Source organism: Panthera pardus, unplaced genomic scaffold (genome assembly GCF_024362965.1).
Source record: "Panthera pardus isolate Hobbes unplaced genomic scaffold, ASM2436296v1 HiC_scaffold_24, whole genome shotgun sequence".
In the NCBI taxonomy this organism is placed as follows: domain Eukaryota; kingdom Metazoa; phylum Chordata; class Mammalia; order Carnivora; family Felidae; genus Panthera; species Panthera pardus.
The window spans coordinates 34759865-34785343 of NW_026526810.1; the positions used below are offsets into that span (position 1 = coordinate 34759865).

The 25479-nt window shown below is 46.2% G+C and overlaps 1 protein-coding gene across 1 annotated transcript in view; it reads right to left on the reverse strand.

Moving 5' to 3' along the window:
- Nucleotides 1-871: 871 nt before the first annotated feature.
- Nucleotides 872-25479, reverse strand: part of TLN2 (talin 2) — a 438961-nt gene continuing 414353 nt past the window's right edge. The window contains exons 53-59 of the mRNA XM_019441905.2: nt 24848-24953; nt 23838-23962; nt 12175-12300; nt 10037-10099; nt 9763-9945; nt 6552-6677; nt 872-5043 (exon numbers count right to left, since the gene is read on the reverse strand). Of these exons, the coding sequence (XP_019297450.1) occupies nt 4915-5043; nt 6552-6677; nt 9763-9945; nt 10037-10099; nt 12175-12300; nt 23838-23962; nt 24848-24953 (858 nt within the window). The 3' untranslated portion in view covers nt 872-4914. The remainder of the gene's footprint in view (nt 5044-6551; nt 6678-9762; nt 9946-10036; nt 10100-12174; nt 12301-23837; nt 23963-24847; nt 24954-25479) is intronic.

Sequence of the window (25479 nt, forward strand, 5' to 3'; positions counted from 1 at the left end):
AATTCCTATAGCCGGCCTCCAAGCCCTCCCCTCCCACTCCTGTGCCTTGCCGCCTTCTTGCTGTGCCCCTCCGCCAAACGGCCACAGCACCTTCCCCACTGCTGTGGAGGCAAGAAACGTAGGGGGCCACAGGAACAATGGCTCCCCTCACTCCCTCCTGGACTGCACCTCAGGCCGTCTGCGGTCTGAGCCCCATTTCCGTCAAGTCAAAGATAGAAACAAATCACCAGTTTGCCTAGAGATCCTCCATCACCATTTCAGGGAGGGAAATAATCCTCTTAGTTGTGAGACATAGCGGGCACACTCTCCGTTGCCGTGGTGATTCTCTGACATCGCCCTCTTGCAGAGTAGAAACGCCTCACAGTTTTCGGAGTCTGGCTTCCCCCCACAGGGATGCTGCCAAGCCATCTGCACTCCCCCCGCCCCCCAACACAGAAAAGAAGGTGCAATCCCTGTGGGTTGCATTTCAGCCTCAGCTGTCAGAGGTGAAGCTCATCTTCCTGGGTCAGGTGCCCCTCAGGGTCGGAGAGTAACGCAGGGTCAGCTGGGTACCACACCATGGTCACTGAGCTCCAAGCTGCTTGTCCACGGGGCCTGCTTCTTTCAGAGGAAAATAATCATCTTCCTACTTATGGTCTATTTCTCTGAATTTCCTCCAGAGCCAGCAAAGCTACATAGACAGTGGTCCCTGTGGCTTTGCCTCTGTCACACACACACACACACACACGAACTTCGTTCCTGTCACACACACACGCCTGGTTAACTGTGGGGTTGTACTCAAGGTAGAATTTCTCGCCCATAAAAAAAGGGCACATCCTCCTCCCTCTCCCCACCTTCCTTCCATTTCCCAGGACATTTTCACACAGGCTCATTCCTTTAAAAGTTTATTTCTGGTGAATTAAAAAAAAATAATTTATGCGACCAGATCAATAAAGACATTATGACATAGGGCAGAGCTTAACTTTCCTGTTTGCTCCTAGATTTTGCAGCCAGGTGGGAAGGTGGTGGAGGGAGACCCACACTCATGCACTGTGGAACAAGGAGAGGCCGACGCTTACGGGAAGGCCGAGCAGGGCCCAGAGGAAGGCCAAATCCCAACCTCTTGTACAGAAATGTCCCTTCATTGTGTTTTTTTAGAGTCACCAGAAGCTCTGTCACATGCCTGTTCCTAATGACCATAAACATACCAAGCAGACGCTCAGAAAGACGGAGTTGTCATCTCAGGGACTTTTAAAGGTGGTAGAACCTTGCTTGTGGACGAAGACACCTTTCCCCTGAGGCCCCCTACTGGGGAGGCCAGCACCTGGAAGAGACCTTGGGGAGTTGGAACCCGAGCCCCTAGCACAGCTGTTAAGATCTTTGGGTTTCTGAATTCTATTTGCCTCTTAGCCTGAAGGGAACATTTGTCCCCAACTCCTTGCGTTCCCCTAAGGGTCTCAGAGGTGGCTACTCCCTTGGTCAGCAGCGGGGACAGTTCCTCCATGAGTCTGAGAACTGAACATGCTCATAGTCTGTCCTGGGGTCTCAAAGCCAGAATCCCCTGAGGCTCTGCCATGACCCAGAACCTCAGAGCTTGGGGAGATGTGAGGGTTCACTGCTGAGGAGGAGGAGGAGGTGGCCTATCAGTGGGAGGTCCTCAAGTCCTCGGGGAGTGGAGACCACAGCTTGCTTACCACCATTGTCCTGCAGCCTGGTTCCTGCATGAGGTTTCGGCCTTGGGATTACTTTGGTGGTGGGGTTCATTGTCTTGGGGGATGGTGAAATTTGGTACTAATACATTGATAAACTTAGAATAGGCTTTGGTTACTAGAAACTCACGGACTGACGAAACACCCAAAAAGTACACAGGGAAAGCCTCTGAGAAGCCCTAAGGGTATTTGTGATAAAGCATTTGCAGTGGTTCAGGTGGCTCATCCTTCAAGATCACGTGGCTCCTCAGTAGGTGGCCTGGGGTCCCCATGACACCTGACTGCACAGCTGCCCAGGACTCAAGGTTCCACTCACACTGACCTGCTGGGGCACCGCCAGTCTAAATAAGGGCTGGCTGCTTAACTGAATGTGGCTTTAAGCATCCTTACACTCCAAGACTTTTGAAAGGCAGAACCAAACAAAATCCGAACTCCCAAATCAACGAGCAGTTCTTAAGTCCAGTTCAGGTTCCTTTCTTGACCTTCTGAAATAGAAATTTTGGGGCGCAAAGATCAGCTGAAAGCTTCGAAGCCCAGTGCCAGTTCCCCTCATGGGGCAGACACCTGCTTTCCCTTCACAGGGACAGAAGCATTTCTATGCTCCAGGCCTGGGACCATTTTTACCCTGAAACCATCTTCTTGTTAGAGGCTCCTCAATGAAGGCTCACACCCCAAACACAAGTCACATCTGCCTTAGCTCCTTTTGAAGAAGAACCAGAAGCCCCCTCAATGCCATTTGGGGTCATGTGCTGTAGAGTCTACTAAATAACTCCTGAAGCACAGTCTTTCAACCATTTGATGAAATGGGAAGAGGTGAAGGCAGCCACAAGGTCATGCACACACACACGTCTGCAGTGTGGACGAGGAAGGGACAGGTGAAAAACCAGCACCACGCCCGGTGATAATGATAACTGTGAACCAACTTCCCCAAAGCTCCTAGCAGCAGAACACTTGAGACAAGAGTGTATTTCTATAGGTCATACAAGAACAAGCTTGGTTTCATGCCTGTTCTCTCAAGTTGTAAAGGACAGGCCTCTTTGCTGCCTCTCTCTGAAGGGTTTTCTGTATCGAATGCAATAGAAGTTTTCAATGACTGAGGCAGGGACAGAGAACTCCCTGTCTGCTCTTGCCTCACTTCTGGGACGCCGGGATGTGACAGGGGACAGGTGGGAAGAGGAGAGGGAACCAAACAGCCTGGAAGAAAATATGGGGAGGGTGGGCCATGGAGGGGCTCCCTGGGTCCTGCTACATGAGGCCATTAACACACCTTGACTCTGAGCCTTTGGGTCTGATTAAGAGTCTCAGAAAGCACCCTGTGCCTGTCCAGGGAACATCTCTCGGGTAGAACCCTCACCCCTGCCAAGTCCAGAGGGCCCTCAGTTTTCATCCTGAGGTCTGAGAGGGTACAGCCCAGGGCAGGGAGGAAGAGTTGTACTAGCTACACTCAGGGAGAACCAAGAGTGTGTGAGCTTCTTCCTGAGAGGCCAGGGCTCTGTTGCTCCCTCCTCTTCAGAGCTGGTACCCACATCCCCCCAGTGCCCTACACTCTCTCCGCTTTTTATTTGTACTGTATTTCCTCTAACTTTCCACTTGTCTGGAAACAAATTTGATGTATAGTGCTTACAAGTCTCTAATAAATACGGGCAACGGTCAGAGGTTTAATTAAATTTTAAAATTATGCCACAGGCTAGAGTCTATTAAAGCAGGACCAGGGGGCAAGGTCTAAAAGTGATGCCTTTTGAGGACCCAAGCGTCAATACTGACCCTGGGTGGGACACTGAAGCCATCCTGTGGATGAAATAGGAGACGTGATGCCACATTACTATACAGAAGTGGAGGATGGCCGCCTTCACCGGTTATCAGCTTTGAAACCCATGGACGTCCGTTACCATCGTCTTCCCCTCATGAATTCTCTCACGGACGCTGGCTACCTGGCGTTCGGATCTATTCCACGAGTCATTCGTCCTTCATGTACTGTTCTGATTAAAGACTCAGATTAAAGGTAAATTCAAGGCCTTAAAATGCCCTTTTAAAGAAAGGGATCTGAAAGGAGAGCAAAAAAAGAGAGGAGGGAAAATAATACGAAATTTGGGAGGTGCAGCATCAGGAAGATGTACTCTGGATGTACCATATACCTTCCCTTGAAAGATGCGAGAGTGAGCAAGTCTACTTGTTAAAGGTTCACACTGATTTTAGTTTGCATCTAGATTGTAAGAATATTAAGACACAGAACAAATTTGCACCTTGGGATGGAGGGCAGGGGACAGATTTTGAAACAGATGCCTTGCAGTTCTGAAATCTAACCATTTTGAGAGCAGAGGACCCTGGGTAGGACCTGGCAGTCACCAAGGAAGTGCTTTATTCTAGCTGAATCCCCACCTCGGATGCTTCGGAGGGGGTGTTGAGTGGACTGTCATCGGAGGACATGGGTTTGTCATCAGAGGCCATGGGACTTGTATGAACTGAAAAAGTCTCTGCAGAGTAAGGAGCCCACACATTTTATTCCAGCCTCTGCTCACCGAGCCCTGACAGTCCCCCATACTTCTGCCCTTTGGATTACGGAGGAAAAAAATAATCGTTCAGTTTTTTTGGGCCACAGAATACAAGACGGATCTAGATTGTACAAGGAGCTTACACACTGAGGCAAGAAAGCGTGCAAATGGGAGCAGGAATTCTCCATCCTCTGGGTGAGCCAGTGCTTGAGATACAGAAGGACGGCAGTGGCCCTCCTGGAGTCCACACTGGTTTACGTTTCTAGCTTTTATTAGCCATGTCCAACTCCAACCTCCATCTTCTCCTGAGAGGGAGAATAATCTCTAGGATATCAATGCTTTCCCCCAAGCCATTATTTTTGTTTCCTCTTAAGATTTCACAGAAGGCCCAGGAGCAGGCCTAGAGAAGGACCAACAAAAGCAAAAGTGTCTGAGAACGACATAATACTGACTTCTCTTTTTTTTTGGTAACAGTTCACGAAACGTGCGCCCCTCTCTCCTGAGATACGGTGAGGCATGAGGGGAGGTGGCGAAGGAGCTGTGGGTGGGACACTGTACCGTGTGACATCACGATCATGCAGCCGGTGCCCGACAGGACAGAGACGTGAGAATGAGCACTCAGGGCTCTGCGTTGGCCCCAGGGGAGGCAGGCAGTTTCCAGGTAAGTCCCAGCTTCTCAGGAACACTATTTGTTGCAAAGTCGTTCCCTGGGGCACGCCATCTTGGCTCTGGCCTTAGCCTTCATCCTCCCGCAGCTCAGTGGGTAGGAATTTATACTGCTGTTGGCGGATCTGGGCCAGTTTTTTCCTCGCTTCTTCCAGTTCTCGTTCTTTTTTCAACATCTCTTCCTGGGCGGCAATGATCTAGAAGGAAAAATGACAAGCTGGACGAATCTAGAACTCTCCAGGAAACTGCCCTCCCAACTCTACTGCTTGTCTCATAAGTTCCCATAGCTTCTGCTATACACAGCCGTACAACGGTACTAAGTATCTTAGTGCTGGAGACCAGCCTATGGGCCACAGTTAGGTTTTTGAGATCCAAATGACCCAAGAAAATTAAGTGGCTTCTGGCCAATGATTTAACAGCAAACATCTACTGCATCCCTACTATGCACCAGATGCTGTGTAAACACTTTGCACGGAGCGTCCCATCATCCTCGTGACAACACGGTGAAGTCCTTATTGAATGTCCCATTTTTCCAACGAGTAACTAGAAACTGAGAGATGTGGGTCTACCTTCCTTAACACCCAGCTAGTGGAGCAGGACTTGGCCAAGTGATGCTGAAGCTAAAGCTGGAGTCCTTAACCAATTGACAGCTTTCATATATTTGTTTCATGTTTCTAAGATATGATCTGAGGAGTATCACTTAATAGATAACAGGTGAAAAAGGTAAGTAAGTGTTCAAGAAAGCCAAACAGCGTACTTTCCTGTGGGCCCTTTCAGAGCCTCTACTAACCATCACTGTGCTAGTCCAAGGTGGAGGTATAGAGGGCAGTATTTCCCACCTTATCCGATCAGTGACTTTTCCTCATGGAACTTCTCATGGAACTAGCACATCAAGAAATCGATTCTGATAAAAATGCACCCAGTGTATGTCTACTGGGAGTGGTTTGGGAAGAGCTGAGGAATGCATGGGGATGAGTAACTTCTGGGCATTGATAAGAAAACCGATCATGTATAATGGATTTGTATTAGCACGTACCCTAAACGGCAGGCCTGATTTCCTGAAGTTCGCTCCTCACTACCATGCACGAGAATGCAATCCTGTGTGAGTCTGAAGCCCAGCTGCTCTTATAAAAGTTGTGGGAAGGGGTTATCGTTCATTCTCTCTGTAGGGCCAAATATGTGAAGTGGGTAGTATTTCCAAATTCGTCGTTTTATTTAAATAATACTACTGCCTTTCACTCTCTCTTCTTCCCCCTTTCTGTAACAGAATCCCTGATTTTTACCTAGCCACAGGGGTACTCAGAAAAGAATACTACATTTTCCAGAATCCTTTGCACCGGGTTGGTTGGCCATGTGACTAAAGGCTGACCAATGGTATGTGAGCGGGAGCAAGGGACGCGACTTCAGGGTCCTGTGGTCCCTTCTTTCTCCCTTTCTGATGGCTGGGAAGCGAGGGTGGTTACTGACCCATTTTGGAGCAAATGGCCAAGGCAACATCTCAGGGATGGTGGGGGGAATAAGGCAGATGGAGCCTGGGGATGACACACAAAGGAACCAGCACACCATCCACAGATTGCCTACACCCACAATTGTTTCCCAAAGGAGAAATACACTTCCATCCTGTTGAAGTCATTGTTACTTTGAGTCTCTGTAATAACAAAAGGCCCATCTCGGGAGTAAACACTGTCTAGATTTAATCACAAACCTGAGCAATGCCCCCTACAAACTTTGTTTTCACTACAACATCGTCATCGTCAGCTTTGCCAAATGCTGCCTTCTGGGCTGCACGAACAAGATTATCTGAGGCTCTTTTCACAGCATTTCCTGCTGCCTGGAGAGGGGGGAAAAGCATACATTATATCATTAGAAACAGCCAATTTGGATTCACCAAGAATAGACATGAGAGTACAATTCATGGGATTATGAATGGCTTATCATCCAATTATAACACAGAATTTCTCTTTAGCAAGTATCCATCTGTCTGTCCAGCTGTCCAACGATTCTACCAATGCTGGCACCTACCTAACCTTCACTCATTCACAGATAAATGAGATATAGTTCCTGGCTCCCAAAGAACACATACTTTTTTTTATCTTTTACTATTAAAAAAATTTTTTTTTTAATGTTTATTTATTTTCGAGAGAGACAGAGACAGAATGCGAGTGGGTTAGGGGCTGAGAGAGAGGGAGACACAGAACCCGAGGTAGGCTCCAGGCTCCGAGCCGTCAGCACAGAGCCCGACACGGGGCTCGAACTCATGAGCTGTGAGATCATGACCTGAGCCAAAGTTGGCCGCTCAACCGACTGAGCCACCCGGGCGCCCCAGAACACATACTTTTGAGGGAGAATTAAAATTATGTACACAAATGATGGTAGCAATGTGAAACGTGTTAATAGAAGCATGCCCAGTGGTCATCTCCTTGGTCTAGAAAACTATCTCCCACTGCCCCATCCAATTAAAAAAACTCAAAGATGTGGTTCAGATAGCACTCTTCCTGTCTGCCTTGGCCTTACCAACACCTACTCACAGTGCTCCCTGCGTGCTCTGCACTCGCTTCTTTGTGGCCATTTCCACACTTGGGGTTGCCTCTCCCTTCCTGGACAGTGAGTCACTTGGGGGCAGGGGCTGTGACCGTTCTCTCTGCATCCCTAGTACTTGGCACACTGGATGCCCAGGGGTGGCACTTGCTGAATGCTTCTTGAGAGAATGATGGGCTAGGAAAGCACAACCTATCCCTGCATGGGAAGGCTGGGAGCCCCACAGTAACTAGGGCCTCGACAGGTATATTTTCCGAGTCACAGCTGGGCTTTATGCCAAGTGCTCAAGGATGGGGCAATTGCTAGAGACAGGTAAAGAAAAGCTTTTTGATGTGAACTCATACTGGCTTACTCTTAATGCTCATGAAGCATGGCCCTGGGGACTTGTCCTCTGCCCCCTGAGGTTTGGAATTTTCTTCGAAGGGTGGTCAAAGCTGCATTAAGACTCCCATATTCCTTGCCCAGGCCACCTCTGGGTCAAGGGCTTGTGTGTGGGGATTAGCCATCAGAAAGTTGAGTTTTTCTCAAAGGGAACTAGCTCATCTGGCTGGTGATCTCAAGTCACCAACAGGGACTATGAGGGCTTTTGCACAAGAAGAGAAGGGGAAGCCAATTAATATATATGACAAACCTGGTCTCAAAATAGCTTTCTGAGTTTAGAGGTCATCAGTGCACTTTTCTGAGGCAGGAAATGGGGTCGAGTAACTTACCTCAGACCCTGCAGCTAGTATGTTACAGAGATGGGATTTGACTACAGATCAGTCTAGCCCCACGGGACCTCTGGGTCACTGCAAGGGACTCAGATAGGACACTGCAGCATCCAGTTAAATCAGCAATGATGATAAAGAGAGTGATGCTGTGCTCTGTCTGTGTAAGTCCTTGGGGGTTAGAAAAGCACATTCACATCTCTTGACCTTCCTAAGAGCCAGTGAGGTATCTCTAGCCACATTTTATAGCTGAGGCAAACTAAGGCCTGAAAGGTTTTGAGTCATCTGTGTTAAGATCACATACTTCATACATGGCAGAGGCAGGACTTGAACCCAGGTCTCTCTTAACTCAGGATGCTTTTGCCAGAAGTGTCCCCCAAACCCACAAACCACATGTCATCAACATGAAGCTCCCCATTTCCCCCCTGGGTTAGTCCAGGGGTCAGATGAAGGTAAAGGGAGGTGGGTGAGAGAGAGACTCAGGAGAACCCAACAACAGAAATACATGTTAGGACTTGCAAAATAAAATTAGAGTTCTGGGTTTTGGTGAAATTGTTCTCATACTTCTGCCATTTATGAGTTTATTCATGACGTATAAACACTTTTTTTCAGCAACAGAAATAGTCTATATTCTAAATACCTGGAAAATCTAGGAAACTGGAAACAAAACGTCCAAGGCATAAGGAAATTCTGGCATAATCAGTTGATGTAATATCATGCAATCATTAAAAATGAGACTCATGAAGAATGGACCAGTTAGCTTTGCATAGAGAAATTATGACGCCTTGTCTTCAAGTAAAGAGACACGTATGATAAAATGTTACGTGAAAAAAAGCAGAATGTCTCTTGCTATGATTACAAGTAGACACAACTATTTTGTATAGACATAAAACAGGAAGAGAAAAAAATGATAACATTTGACATGGGAAGATGTCGAGGCTATGTGATTTTTTCATTCAACCATTTCCTTCGCTATGTTTAAAACACTTCTGTAATTAAAACAATCAGGAAAATGTATATGCACTGGGAGAGACTGGATTATAACCTACATAATAACCATGTCCTTTGGGCTCTGGGAAACCTTAGCCACAGTCTCATATAAATGCCTCAGTCCTTTCTCTGCTTTCTTTTGCCAACAGTGGAGGAGGGCCCGCTCTTGAATAGGCACCATCTCGGGTGTGACAGAGGCAAAGATAAAGATGTGGTGCCTGTGCCTAAGGAGTTCACAGCCTCCCGAAAGATAGATATAAAAATAAATACGGTGGTATCAGGTGACAGGAACCCCAAGAGTGGTCTGGCCAGGGGCTCTGGCAGGATAGAGGAGGGAATGACTGCCTGACATGCAGGAGGTCAGGGAGGGCTTTCTAGAAGAGGGGACTCTAGTGAGGAGTCATGAAGAACGAGCAGGTTGGGCTGGTGGGGAGGGGCCGGGACATTCTAGGTGAGAGAGGGCCCCAACTCATGAGACCAGAAGGCACACATGGACAATGTCAGTCTGCTGGGGCAGCAGCTGTAGGATGCATGGCCGTACGTGGTAAAAATGAGAAAAGTGGGACAGCGGTAGCCAATGGAAGGCCTGGTGGGTCATGCCAAGGAAGTGAGACCGTCCCCGTTGGCGACACTTACCCGCTCCAACAGGAGTATTTTCCCACCAGCATCAGTGACCATTACCTGTAGCCGCCTCATGGCCTCTGAATCCTGGTCGGCCTTCACCTTGCAGGCCACGAGCAGCTGAGCCGTGGAAGCAGCGACCTGCTTGGCGGATGAGATGAGCTTCTCTTCACTGGCATGTCCCTGAACAGAGGCATTGGCCGCCTCACAGAGACTGCTGGTTGCAGCTGCCACCATCCGGGCCTGGGGACAGTTGACAGAGAAGTGACCCAAGGCCCAAAACTCCCTCAGGGGACCCAAAAAGCAAATGGGAAGGAAGGAGAAGGTGACTCACGGCAGAAATCAGCCCCTGCGACCACTGTCCGTCATCCGCAGCATTGGCGGGGATGGAGCCCACCTAGAGAGCGTAGAAATCCGTAATGAGAGCCGGAAGGTGCAGGGTCATCTGCAGCCCCTCAGACTCTACCCTGCTCTGGAACTGGAGAGAACGACGTCTCCTCGGACACACAGCACCACCGGCGTGAGAAGGGAACACCCTTTCTCATGTGGGATTCTGCCATTCTGAGACTGCCTGCGGTCCACGGCGCCACAGTGACTTAATCTGAAAGGCTCAGAATGGTCTCCCTTTAGTTTCTGGGAAAACTGCTCAGGAGTGATGGACTGGGGCTGTCCTTACATGCTTATTTCCTCTGCTGACCTTTCTCCATTTCAAACATGGGAGCCACTGAGCCCTCTTCTTTCAAGGGCCAAGGGAAACTTACATCTCTCCTGATCATTGACCCTCAGGCCATGCTGTGACTTTCTGGCAGATGATGGGGAAAAAAAAAAAAAAAAGATAGTGCCTTTCCTTTAGTATGGTGGAGTGCAGACCTTGGTCTTAAGGAAATACAGACTATTTTGTCAGGGGTGGGGAGAGAAGTAGGAAGCTAGATGTAAGATGATCTCTGCTTTGATTTAGAAATTATACGAAGAAGTGAAACATTTTCTGTCCAGATGTAGAGGGAATGGCTACGGGAGGATACCTTTACATACCTTTACATGGCGGGAGGTGCCTGGAGAGGTCAGAGAGGAGATCTCAAACCTCAATTTGAATATGAAATTAGGGATCTGCCAGCAATTATTAGGCACCATACCAGGGCTCGGTGAACATCAGATAAAACCCCAAGGTCCTGTCTATAAGCCTATAGTTTACTCAAGTCCAGGGGTGCCTCCTTTACCAACTTTCTCAATGTGTCAACAAGTTAGGTTCTCTTAGTACCTAGCAATCTGGTGCACAGTCAGCCCTTTATCAAGAGACTGAAATTTGTAGGTAAGATATTCCTAAAATCTTAAAATTGATCCATTTTTAGTCTTTACATATTGATGGGTCAACAAGTACTTGATTAAATAAGGTCAACACTCTGCTATATCTACAGAGCATAAGGGAAAAGCACAAAGGGACAGACCACATACTGGCTGGAGAGAAATACATATGTCAATAATGAGCAATAGAACACACGATGGTTTAGAAAGAGGAGCCGAAGTCTGTGGTCTGGACTACGACAAGGCTTAGCTCACAAGCCACTTCGTGGAGGAAGACAGATGGCCACTCGTTGGACCTAACTTCCTGTCTATATTACAAGTTTTCTCAGGTCAGGGTGCAATCCTATCCATCTACCTATACACTGATGGCAAAGCCTTTTAATATTAGGCAGAAATAATTGAAAATGATGGTGACGAAATTCCCCAAACCCACAACCTGACAGGATTTCTGTAGTGCCTCTATATTTGAGAGGCTGTCTGCAAGGCGCGATTTGGATGGAGTCATTCCATGTTGTATGGGAGCACCACCAGGGGTATTCTAAACTGTAAGACCCTCTTATATCCAGGAGTACTCTAATATACTAACAATCCTTTGGGTCACTGAAACAGAACTATGCTTTCATGCTAATGCGGATGGAATGGGTTACTAGGGATGAAGCAGATAAAAGAAATCTCAGATTTGAAACCAGACTGGCCTTTTTTGATCAATGGGCTCAGGAAAATGCTAACTGCAGAGCTGGACGGCATTTAGCTCAGCAGTCCTCCAAAATGGATTGAGACGTTGGAGGTGGAAACTGTATTATATAAAGTCCCTGACCACGGTGCTCCTCCAGCCATCCGCTAGGAAAATATGACAGTTCACATCTTTAAATAGCTTAATCTACAGTGGGAATATAAACGTCTTGTTCAGGCCCTGATCACTGTCTGGAATGGGACGCTTTCCTTAACAAGAAGCAGATGAGAGGCCCAGCAGCCAAACCCGTCCTTCTGGAGGTCAGGCTTAAGCGAACAGAGTTTTCAGTCAGATGGGGCAAAGATGAGCCATCCAGTGAGGGAGGACGCAGCCCTGGTTTCCTCAGTGCGGGCCACGAGCGTTCACATCTTTCCCTCAGCCCTCAGAGGCTCTTGCTGTGGCAATGTTCCAGCACGTGGCCAGAGGGGTTTACCCACCTTTCCTTGGGCCACCAGCTCCCTCTGGGCTGCCGAGGCCGATTTGACCAGGGCACTCGTGGCAGCGGCAATGGATTTAGCAGCTTCCAAAATCTGTTCTTCAAAATCCAGGGTCTCATCTGCTTGCTATAACAAAAGAAAATGGCGTCACATGCCATTCACATCCACAAAGGGCGCTTTTTTGCCCAACTACTTACTGCTCCATCACCTGGCTCTTCATCCATTTATGTCTTTTGGCTGACAAACCACACCCAGGGCAGGTAGGCCTAAGCTGCCCCAAATCTCCATCTGCTGCCTCCCCCCCTTCCCCAATTCTAAAAGGTACAAGCTGCTAGCATTGACATTCTACACAAATTTCAAATCAGGAAATTCTAAGACTATTTTTCCAGACCAGACTCTTTAACAGGATGTAAATTCACCGTGAATAAACTACGCTCAAATTGCTCCATTGGCATCAATAACCGAAATTTAAATAATCGGTAATCAAAATCTCAAGAGTGGGTGGTGGAATCCTCTTCCAGACCTTAAGGCTCAAAAATGGGTTGAAACAATGATGAAGTGGCTAGGAGTGGTGAAAAGCCTTATTTTTCTTGGGTAAAAACAAAAGCAAAACCGTATTTGCATCTTCTGCGGCTGAGCAGAAGGAGTGACTTACTAGCCACAGCTCACCAAAGGGGGGAAAGAAATCCAGGTGACATGACATCGAGGTGGAGCTTGTTCAGCCCCCTGGGAATGTGAGGCCCGGCTCCACCTGGGGAAGACCTCCGGCCATGACTGTGCAGGTGTTATGAAGCTAGGAGGGCCCTGCTCTAAGTTCACCAGCACCGGACCAGAACAGCCCCGGTAGCTGAAGAGAAGCTCTGCTAAGTGGGGCAAGCATAAGGACCTTGATCCCAGGCTGGCTGGGATGCAGTCTCACAATTTGGGGTGGTCACGCTGGATGCCCTCCATTGTCCACTCACCACTAATGTTCTGTGCACCTGAGTATGGTTAAGTCCCCCTTTGGTTAAGGAAAGTTAAAGGTGTGGCTGGTACCTTTCAGGTACTGCAGTGAGGGTCAGGTATAGCAATACTTTTCTTTGTGTGTTAAAATATACATGCCATTCACCCTCTGAACCGATTTTAAGTGTACAATGCAGCATCATCAGGTGTATCTGCAATGCTGTGCAACAGCAAAACGTCTTTAAGAGTGCCTACCATGTGCCAAATGTTTTGTGAGGCATTTCCACTTCCAATGCTTGTTTAATTCTGAGAAAGAGGAAAACAAATCTTACACTGTAGTTATATTCATTCTTATATTCACAGTGAGAAAGCAGACTCAGGGAGCTAGAGTGTTGGGATGAGGTCATAGGGCTGCAATTAAGATTCTCCATCTCTCGGACTCCATGAGGATCTGTTCTTACTAGCCTGGTCACCCCTCTGGGCATCAGTGATGACTAATTTCGTGCCAGAGGCTCAAAGTTGGTCGCTAATGGTCCCATATGGAACATCAGACAGGATGGATACATAGGTACAATTTTTTTTCCGTTCCCCATTCTTTATGACCACATCTTGAACTATGAGAGATTCCAAGCTCATTTTTATTTTTTACAAGTCATGTTATCAAAATAACATTTCAGGGCACGTCTGGTGAATCCAGAGAACGACGCCAGCATTTTAGAAGTTCTGAGAAGCCATACATTCTTTCTTAACTGACCAAGTCTTGCTCTAGGAGCATTCAGGACAGAAGTGGATTCAGTTGCAGTATATTCATTTTGGAGTAAGGGAGCTTATAGTAGTGGTGGAGTATAACATTTATTTACTGAAATAGAAAAACAACTCATCGTAAGACACTGGCATAAAAGGTACTATCATACGTAGGCCCCAAAGAAATTGCATTAGGCTCTGATATCAGTAGTTATCTAGTCAGTGACCTCGAATTAAGAACTTTTTTGGAAATTCATTCTACAAAAGAAACTCAAGTATCTAACAGATTAAAGCACCAGGGAAATCACGTAATTTTTGAGCCCCAAGGGAGCCCCCTCCACTGTGGCAGGGGAAACAGAAGCCCATGGGGGCTTCTGAATGGGTCCCAGATCCTGATCTTAGGTGGCCTCCAAGGTGAGTCCATGCATAGTGTGAAGTACCCCATCCGATTTCTGCTTTCTCAAATTTTAGGATCCACAAAAATGGAGTTTTCTTCCAATTAAGTGCTAACTCTAAGCCATGGCTAGATCTTACAGAATCATCCTATTAAAACTAATTTTAAAGGCCTCTACCACGTCTCCTGCTGCCGTGAAGTTTTTTTGTAGAACACATACTTGAAATAGATATTCAGCTTGGAAATATTTTTGACACCCACAGATTTTTCTTGCAGTGGCAACTGGTATAATGCCTGCTGATGAATTTTTGTTTTTCTTTCCATAACATCTCGATGTTTTCAAACGAACATGGCAGAAAGCCTCCTGTCTGGGAGACACTTGCTCTGACTAAAAAGTACTAGTTTCCCAAGAAAGGCTTAATAAAGCCAAACGGGATGACAACAGGGACAGAGGGCTAACGTCTAGACATTGTAGGCCAGGTTTATCACTAACTGCCCATCTTTTCTCTCCTGCTGGACATAAACATCAACACCGGGCACTTCTTCATACCACACACAACTTCTAGCCTACAAGGTGGGATTCTCCCCAAGCCAAGGACACTCGGAAATGCCTAAGTGTCCCTGTCCATGCTGCCGTCTCCTTGGCTCTCACCAGCACCTGTGACAGCATCTGGGGGAAGGGCGGTGAGAGCTACAATAGGAGGAGGGCGCATGCTCAAGCGTGTTGCAGAAAAGGAAAGAAACAAAGTGGCTTGGTCTTCAAAGGATCTTCCTACATAAAAGGATCACAATGAAATTGCAGGATTTGTCAACAGAACAAATCCCGCTGTAGCTGGGGGATGGCGGGCAATGAGGACAGTCACATGGACGCTACAAGGAGAGCCTGAAGAACCCCGAGACCCAGGGCACAGGGAACTTAAGAAAATGCTTTCATTAAACAGGCTAATAAACGGGCAGCCCTTGCTCAGAATCACCCCATGATCTGGTTCAAGATGCAGATTGTGTTTCAATAGGTCTCATTTCTAATGGAAGTGGGCTACTCCACGGGAAATGCTAGCCTGGGCTACGGGAAACAGACCCCAGTTAACTGAAGCCTAGCCGCCTGACATTTCCTCCAGGACACGGACTGTGTTTTATTCCACTAATGTGGTCTCTCGAGTATACAATCAGGCAGCGTAGACTACATGATAAATGTTTGCTGAATGAATGTATCCATTCAAAACGAGTCTTCCAAGTTCTAGAGTTCAGCCAGAGGGCAATTTACATGGTTGGGGAAGGAGAAATGCATGGAGTAAGCGTCTACATCAGTAACTGTCCGTTCTGGGTTCCTCCGGGAGGAAGAAACACACATCTATACACTGGCTCGTGCCCCGTTCAAGGCCATGGGTTGTTATTTGTCTGCTCTGCCTTCACCCCTCAACCTGCATCCGTAGTTTGTTGTGACATCTACTTGTGCACATACGGATGCAAATGGCATTTCCAGCATTTTGCAAAGAGGCTCTTAGCAAAGCAGTGCTGGTGAAAAGAGCACCAGATGTGCAAACAGAGAATCTGCTCTGCTTAAATGATTGCTGAATCTGTCTTCTCATCCTCTGTACGGTGTGCCCTTTTCCCTGCTCCCCTTCACTGTAAGAAAGCACTGGCCAGCTCACCGCCAGCCCTCAGGAGCTGTCCTTCCTGGACTGTCCACTAAGCCCTAGCAGAGGATAGACCTATCCTCATCTTGACTTTCTGGTAGCTTTGGGAAAGGCCCAAGCACCCTTTTGCTGGTATTTTTCCTGTTTGGTGATCTCCTGCAGAGCTTCTCTTTTAAAAAGTTGGAGGTCTGGGGAAGTGCCTCTGGGGAAAGGCCACGTTTTGGGCTGGCTCTCTTGATGCCTGCTTCCTGTGCTCAGCAGAACATGTGAGGCTCTTGTTTTGTTCTGATTGATCTAATGTGTCTCAGGAGCTTGAGGTTCTACTGGGGTACGAAGGGGGAGAAGAGAAGGGAAGGGAAAGGGGAGGTCTTTACTCAGTTTGTATTTTGCCTTTTGGCCTTTCAGGCATTCTGAGGACATAACCTTTGGAGCAATTCATTTTCTGAACCTGCCTTCCCTCCTACCTGATAGGGTTGTTATAAGTACATTATAAATACATGTAGAGCACAACTGACTCATAGCAAATGCTCAACAATTCCTAACAATTAATTTCACGGTGACTTCTCTTACTACCTTCGTGTTCTGGGGTTTTAAAAACTGTTCTTTTTAGACTTGGTGCTAAGCTAGTCTGTTTTCCCTCTCTGAACCGTTTTCCACTCATCATTTGGAGAAAGGATCTAACTGCCACTTCTGATGACAGCCTAAAATAACTATAAATAAAACCCATAATACACCAATGATGAATGAAGTTTCAAGTAACACATGATACCGACTGGCACTGCTTCCAGCTTCTGCCTCAACCCCCCCAAAGGAGATGGGCAATCTGGGTTCTAGTCAGTGCCCTGCACTTTCTGACCACAGAGAATTTGCTGCCTTTCTCCAGGTATCAATCAGTTTTCTATTCGTTACTCACGGAGGAACCTCAGCTCTCTTGGTCCTGTAGCCTAGACGTGCTACAGTTCCAAATTAAACATTTCTTAAGAAGGTGCTGACTTTCTCTCTTCCTTATTCTCTTAGTCTCCTCCATGGAGAAACCCTGCCTCCCTCATGCCGCATCTTGGCCAACCTTCTCCCTGACAGGTTGTGGGGCACATGGTGCCCAGAGAAAAAATGTTTTGGTCTGTCGTCCTTTTACTTGCCATTTGTGAATTACATCCCTGCAGCCCTATGGCCCCTTCCCCCATGAGCTTGAAGGTGAGGTAGCTGAGGGTATCCATAGGAGATGGTCCAAAGGTCCCTGCCCTGGTGTCCGCCTCCCTCTGTGTAAACCTCCTTTAAGGGACTGCCTTGCTAAGAGCTGATAAACACAGGGGTCACCTTTCTCACAACTGGCTACAAAAACCAGATCACAACTCATGGTGCCATTTTTCCATTTAGAAATTGTGCTTTGTTCTGTGTTACCAAAGTCCTGCAGAATGCTTGCTGTTAAAAACAAGGTCATATCACATCAGACACTTAAAAAAAAAAACAACTTTGGAAATATTTTTTAAAGGTGTGGACATTTTGCATATAATTTAAATATACTTGAGGGAAAAAAGGAGGCCAACACCAAGAACACACACAACACCAGGGAAGCATTTTCTTGCCAATTGGAAGCCTGAGTGGAATAGTTTGGCTGCTACCAGTTTGCTTCTGGTATTTAACTAAGAAGTGCCTTGGGGGAGACCTTAGCCTGTACCCAAAAACTCAACTGTATAAGAGCCAAATCAGCTTTTCTTTTAGAGGCCACATGGGTGGGTTGTCTTTAGGACCACCACTCTTACTATAAATGAGAATTTATAAATGGGAAGATTCTTAGAATAACTAGACCTGCCAGGATCCCAAACCTGGACAGCTGGCCTCGTTCCCCTGAAAGCCCTAGGCAAACAGTAAACAGTCAAAATGGATGATGGAGAGAAAGGAGTGCCAAATGGTTTTGCCTCCAACTTGGGGAGGGACCACTCTTTGTACCCAGGTAATAACTGCATATTCATGCAGCATCCATTAGAAAGTGTCCGAGCTTGCACGATTCGTATGTTAGGAGTGGTTTTCCCATGGTAGCTGTTGTTTTATTTTATCTTTTTCCAGATAAAAAGTAACACCACTGAAACGATCTTTTAATTGCTACTTCTGTTTGATGGAAAAATTATTAAAGATGATCGTGCTTTCAAAACAAGTCATGTGAGTGTTTACTTAGGAAGCACAGACAAAAAAGATAATGGAATGCTTTCAAATATCTCGATCAGATACATTCGCTGCTGTGATAGGAATCCTCTATGTAACTGACGAGAGTGTGACAAGACCTCCTGTTCTACACGGTCGGGAGTCACCTGGGAACACGGGCGGGTTGAGTTCCCCGCACACCTTTGCTTTTCACACTCTTTACATCTCCGGGACTGGCAGCCACTAGTGGCAGATGAGCTCAAAGCCCCCACTTCAGCCTTACAGAAAATGTCCTATCTGTTCCTACTGTTCCCTGAACACCTGGCTGTCCCTTCCCATCCACTCAGCTAATCAGTACAGCATGCTGGCCAACAGCAAGATTACAGAAAGAATTAAGAAAATCCCATCAGTTTTAACCAATGGGTTTCCCCTCAAGGCCCTTTTAAACTGGGTTTTTTTTTTTTTTTCCGTTATTTATAATAACTTGTCATCTCTTTTCCATGACAGTTTGTCATTTTGATCCAATAACTTTAACTGCAGTCAAAACCCAAACACTGTCCTCTAGCTGCGTGAAGGTGGCAGCATCTTGCACACCCTCGAAACTGATCTGTTCTCAGTGGACAAGGATCCCAGGGACAGGCTCCACGTTATAACTCTGGAAGCTGGGACTCCAACACTGTGTTTCCCTCTCCTGTGTCATCACTTTGCTGCTGTCACTATGCATTCACTGCAAGCAACTTGGAGATGGCTTCTAGACATAACAGGGGAAACTTTCCTGACCAACCTGTTCAAACCACTGGCTCGCCACCTGTGTGGGGCATTGCTTACACACATACTCAAATGTGCTCTTAAAAGAGCACTTCTCTGCTCCAAAAGACTGAGCTGTTGGCACAATGGTTCTCTTTCCAGAAAGCAGTGCTCAGTCTTCTGTTGAGACAGATCAGAATGAACTCACAAACTGCACAGGCGCTTACATGAGGAGGAGGTCAAAGCCAACCAAAGGCGGCTTGCTGCGTGCCAGAAAAAAATGTTTCATAATCCCAAACTTCCTGTTGCACCCAATTAGGCCATGGAATTACTTTCTGTCAGCTTATTCTAAATATTATCAACTTCGACTGACCAGTTAACCTATTACAGGAAATGTGACAGACAGAGTGCACACTATCTTTATTAGATACGTTTAGTCCTGAGGTTTCTATAAACCCAGTGACTCACCATCCCTACAGTTAGTATGGCTGATTTGGTTTATATGTTTTGATACTATGGGCAGAAGGGAAATTTACAGAGAGTTGATCTGTGTTTAAATATTTGCTAGAAAATAGATTATGAAAATTACTAATTTCTAAATTGAAGATCAGGATGAAATGTAAATCTATGTGTGTGGGGGTTATAATGCTTTTAGCCCATGTCACAAACATGGCCTGGAACCTTCCATTTTTTTTTTCCACTGAGCATATCCCTTAAGGATTCATTACTGACAAAACTAAACTATACATAATATCTCAAGCTCTTACGAAAACATCCACAATTATGATTTGTTTCTACAGCAAACAAAAGAATCTAGCGACACTGATACAGGTCTTAAACGCTACAAGAAAAAACGGAAAGATAACATTATGAAATGGAATGAGCACCCCGTCTTCTAAATCTGCTTGTGAGTTTAACATATGCTTTCCTGTTGCCTTATAAACTATATTAGGAACCCCCGGAGACAGGGCAAGACACTGTAGGAATATGTTTGATATATAGTTGGATTAAATAACAACCTAATATATCAAACATATCACACAGAGGCCTGCAGAAAAGGCATCCAGGTTTGACTGAGCTCGAGAAAAGGCAGAGTACTGCAGGCTACGGCTGCAGGGGGTGGTCACCACTGCCGCAAGTCCATTACCTCTCTGTGGAGCACAGTCTGTCTGTAAGTGTGGAAACGACACCATTAGCAACATTGTAGGTACACGCACCAGCCTCAATACCATCCGACCTTCTCTCCTTTTGCTTTGATACAATCTTCCCAAGAAAACAGTGGATCCAACAGTGCCAATTGGTTATTTGTGTTTGGCAGATCCCAGGCAAAAAGAGGTGCTGAGATTTTAAGGGCCTGAGCGGGGAAAAGGTGCCAGGAATCATCTTCATAAACCATGGAGCATTCTACTTTTAAAACAGGCGACCTGAGAATGCGGTGAGCAAAACAATTCAAACAAACAAAAAAAATAAAACATTGCCCATCCCCGATACTATTCCTCTAAGCAGTGTAAATGCTCTCCCGTTACGAAAGGAAAGCATTATTTGCTCTCTACTAAGGGCTTGTGTGTTCGTGTGTAGTTACAGGGATGGGAATGCGAGAGCAAATGCTTATTCACAGTATCTTGGGGATGACTTATTTTTTTTTCAGTTATGGAAGGGGATGGAGAGAACCAATGAACCACAAAAGACTGGCTGCTTTTGGTGTCAGACTGGGAATTAAAAAAAAAACAAAACGTTTATTTTCACAGAGTGTGTGTGAGTGCAGGGAGGGGCAGAGAGACAGGGAGAGAGAGAGAACCCCAAGCAGACTCCCCACTGACAGGGCAGAGCCCGATGCGGGGCTCAATCTCACGAACCACGAGATCAAGATGACCTGGGCCGAAATCAAGAGTCGGACGCTTCACTGACTGATAAACTGGGGAAATGCATTCCTTTATAAAGGTAAGGAAGATATCTGATTTTATGCAGTTATTACCACATAGCAGATGGTTTTGTTCCTAGACAGGCACAAAAACCCTGGTTTGGGTTGAAGATTTCTTTAAAAGAATTTTATCGATAATATAATCCATGTGTCAGGAGCCTCTGGCCAATGGGTGGCGTAAGACTTCACATCATTGTGAGACACTCAAAGTACTGAGCACCCTTCCTAACAGGAAGAGGGGAGCGGCCTAAGGTAGGCGTCCCTAAGGAAGAGACTCAGGTCAACAGTTATGTCCACTTTGACCTTGACCGAAGGATTCCTTGGCTCTCAGTAAAGAGCCACACTGTAAATACAAAAGCTAGATGACCCCAGAGCAGTGCAGGGAGCACCCACACATCCATCTCTGCAGCCATCACTTATTTTTTAAGTGCTCTTATTTTTAAAACACTGTTTTACAAAATTTTAAAACCCAGGCACTCCCTGAATTCCACTGTCATTCTTGTACATTCCCCGCCTGTCTCCTTTGTATGTAAGTGTTGTTTACAGAGTTATACCGAGCACATAATTCTGCATCCTGTTTTTTTGTTCTGTTTTGTGTTTTTACTTTACGTTTATGCCATGAGCAGAATCCTCTGCACACCGAACAGTCCTACCAACATTATTCTCAACAGCTGTGTACTTCTTCTCCAAGGAGACACTCAGGTCACGTCTAACTTCTTCTTACTACAAACAAGGCTACAGGCAACAGCCCCGACCGCTTCCCCTCCCCCAGGTTTCTTTCTCTCTGGAATTCCTCAGGAAATTTCCACAGGAAGTGGCAGTAACAGGTCAGAGGGTACAGGCAAACCAAAAAGCTTCCCTGTGGAGCTGCCCCAGCCTCTGACATTGGCTAAACCCAGAAAACTGGTATGAACTGACTGTGTCATCCATAGCGCACATACAATGCTTCCAGATCAGTCGAGGCCACCTGACTCTGGCAAGGTATTTTGCCTTTGATTCTCCATGGACAGGTGTTGCTTTGTGGGCACATTGCAAGGACCCGACGAGCCAACGCCTGTAAAGCACTGCTTAGCACATACTTGGTACTCAATCAGTGTGAATTTTTTATTTTCTTTTTGCTAAGGCCATCAGCTCATGGGTCTATGGAAAAATTATTCTTTCAGGCATTCTCCTAGGAAGTAGTAAATAAGTCTCTGAAGCATCTTTTTGGTTACTGCTTATTCAGTTAGGCACTGTATTCTTAAATTATCTCATTTAACTGTTATAACAACAATGCTATGGGGTAGGGCCTCTAATTGCTGGTTTTTTTTCCAGATCAAGAATCACGAGGTATATCAATGGCTGGACAGAGGGCAATTAGGACTCAGAGACAGAGCACAGAGGGACCTTACAAAAGGACAAAAGGAGAGGGATTGAAACAGGAGCTCTTAGAATCTGGGGAGGTGCTAATGTTACATGAGCACCAGGCTAATTCTCCAGAACAGTGTCAACTGACATGACTTCAGCAATAGCAGACGCAAGCTCTCCAGGAGAGGCTACTTGTGCTAAATCAGATGAGGAAAAGGAAAGACAAATTACACACAAAGCCTCCAAATCTTAGTCAACAGTTGCTTGCTTCTTAGTTGAATGCACATTTTCCATTTGCAATTAACCTGATTTATCAAGCACAAATAAAGACAAGGCCAGAAAGTGGGAGTTGCCCCTATATACACACCCAGTTCTTAAACTTGTTGAGAACACCTTGGACAATCTCAGACCTCTTAAGACCCTTAGGTTAGAGGCTAGTAGAGAGAACCCTGGTAACCCCCAAATCAGAAAGCCATAACTCCTAAATTACATCTTGATGAGAGATTTACAGAAATGCCTTCACCAACTATCAGCAACTATCAGGAGACTGGTTCTAAGAATTTAATGGTTTTAAGAAGGTTCCCAAGCTCAATACATTCACTTACATGCTCACGTCTGTTTTACATGCAGCATTAACCTGGGTGCTGCTTTTGAGTGGTTTGGTGTATTTCAGTGCTCAGACTCCATCTTCTGGTTTTATAAAAATGGTAGAGTTTTAGGCATACCTAATCTGGGGGATCCAGCTTTTTCTGAGGGGAAAAACCATATTTTACCTCCTAAGGTTTTTGGGTCCTTGGAAGAGAAGTGAGGTGATAGGGACTTGCTTGAATACAAAGAAAAAGAGGCCTCCTCTGATTCCACCGTCTTCTGGGAGAAGACAGCCATGGGAGGTAGAGTGAAAGGTAACTGCTTCTGGACAGGACTGGGCTTTGCCCCTAGACAGCACTAGCTCACCATCCTTTTATGTATAATTGTCCATTCTATGGCCCCATCTTAGAGTAAGTCCTTAAATGTCTGTTTCTCTTTAACATCTTAAGTTTTACATTTTTAAAAATGTTTTTATTTATTTTTCACAGAGAGACTGAGCATGAACGGGCAAGGGGCAGAGAGAGAGGGAAACACAGAATCCGGAGCAGGCTCCAGGCTCTGAGCTGTCAGCACAGGGCCCAATGCGGGACTTGAACCCACAAACCGTGAGATCATGACCTGAGACGAAGTCAGATGCTTAACCAACCGAGCCACCCAGGCTCCCCTTAACGACTTAAGTTTTAAACATTTATCTAGATGACCAACACAGATGGAGAAAGCATACCAGCCCACCAGTCTCCAGCATATACTGAGGAACTCTGTTACTAGGTCCACTTTGAGGTCCACATTACCCTTTATTGATTTGAAGAAAAGGAGAGACCTAGCATTGCTATTTGCACTGCATTGTGGAAAACAGAAAATTTGAGGGTGACAACGTCCCCTTCAGTAACAGGGACTTCCCATAGTAAGCATCTAACACCTGCTTTCTATATAATGGAACTAAATTCAGATCCTAAGTGCCCTGGATTCTTCCTTTGGATGCCCAAAGGTATTTTTCTGGGTGGTTAACCTGAAGGATCAACCCATGGGTTTTTTTCCATGCCCTGTAAAAAGGTGCTGGGCAGGTAGAGCAGGTCTGCCACTTGCCAGTCTAACCACGGGGAAGGAGACAGGCTCCCTGCGGGCACACCTAGCTTCACTTCACAGCCATCCACAGGAAGACCTATTGACATCGGACAAGCAGCCACACATGGACACTCACTTTCGGTTTGGCTCTTGGCTTCAGTTGCTCTAACTTCTTAGCAGCAGCCTCAATGGATGCCGCAGCCCCCAGTAATTCTGTTTCCGCGATGACAGTTGGGTCTTCTGGATCCACCCACTCTGTTCCTAAAATCAGTCCAAAGAGGGTCATTCTTGGTAGCTATGACCGCAGGGCTCTGGCTTCATTACCAACCATATCTGGATTTACGTGCAAGGAGGCTCCGTCAGCCTACTAGTTGCACCGTCCTAAGGGATCTTCTCTCCAGCTCTCACCGAGATCAGCTGGGCGAAGGGGAGCTCCTATCTGATCCTGTCGCTTGTGTAAGTCAGTTGTGTATACAGCCCTACCGCGGGAGCACTCATCGATGCAGTGTCAAAAATCAAGATCTCATGGTTCAAGGCCAGCTCGAGCCTTACTCTGACTTCTTTCTTAAAGCTCATGAACGCAAGTAACCATTTTCAAGATACTTGAGACTATGCGGACCACACAGATTTGTCATCCTCTTCTCTTGGGGACTCATGGAGAACCACCATTCACCTCAACTCAGACAAAGGGAACCTGGTAAGAAAACCTTGCTCTGGTGAGGTGACTGCTTCTAATGTGACCACAAGGGGGTGTGCAAACAATGTACACAGATGGTATCATTTCCTAGACATGGACTGTATGATTTGAATGAGGATATTCTGATGAAGGCAAATGGAGATAAAAATAAAGGGCGATACCCTTAAGAGAAGTGAGCTGCTCTAGGTGGATTATACAATTTAAGTGGAAGTACTTAATCAAAGGACTGGAAAAGAGCCTTGCTCGAGGAGGATATTACTTTGAAATTCTAACTCTATTCTCATTTGCTAAAAAAAACAAACCAAAAAACCCAACAAAAAAAAACCCCTACTGTATTCCTTCTGACTGCGTTCACCAAGAAAGGGCCTGTGTTGGCTGCGGGGTTTCTTTGCTCAGTTCACGGCCGCTGAGTGGTGTCCCACGAGATGACACAAGAGAATCCAGCCTACCTTTCATGGCTTCTGCTGCCTGGATGAGCTCAGTCACGGCACCAGCGACGCGCTTGGAGAAAGCAGCCAGCTGGTGCTTGAGTTCCGGGCTGGGTTTCTGAAGAATCTGAGGATGAAGAATAAGTCAAATGCATAAGAAAGATGGTAGCCGTTGTGACAGAAAGCACACTGTTACTGGTGAACCGAGTTGGACAACCTGGTTTGAAGTTGCAACTCTGCCACCCAAGTGACTTCAGAAACTCGGGGGAAAACACTTAAGGCTCACTGGCCTTCAGTTTCCTGTGAGAAATGAAAAGTTGGGAATTATGAGTTTTTCTAAGGTCCCTCTGGACACATTTCTGTAAGATCGTAAGTGTGATGAAGTCCTTATTTGTCCTTTATTTGCCCTTTCTTTTGTACATAAACCAAACATATGCACACGAAAATTACGCACAGTTTAGGAACATTCCGAGTGAACGTGAAAGCCTGAGGTTACAGGTCAGATGGTACTTGTGACAAAACAAATGTGGGACCAGAAGAAATATGTGACTCCGGTGGGGTCTCAGAGACAAAGTCCCAAGAGAGCACAACTTTCTGATCAGAGGGCAAGCTCTCCTGCGAGAGATTCTGAGGATTTTCCTTTTTTTTTTTTT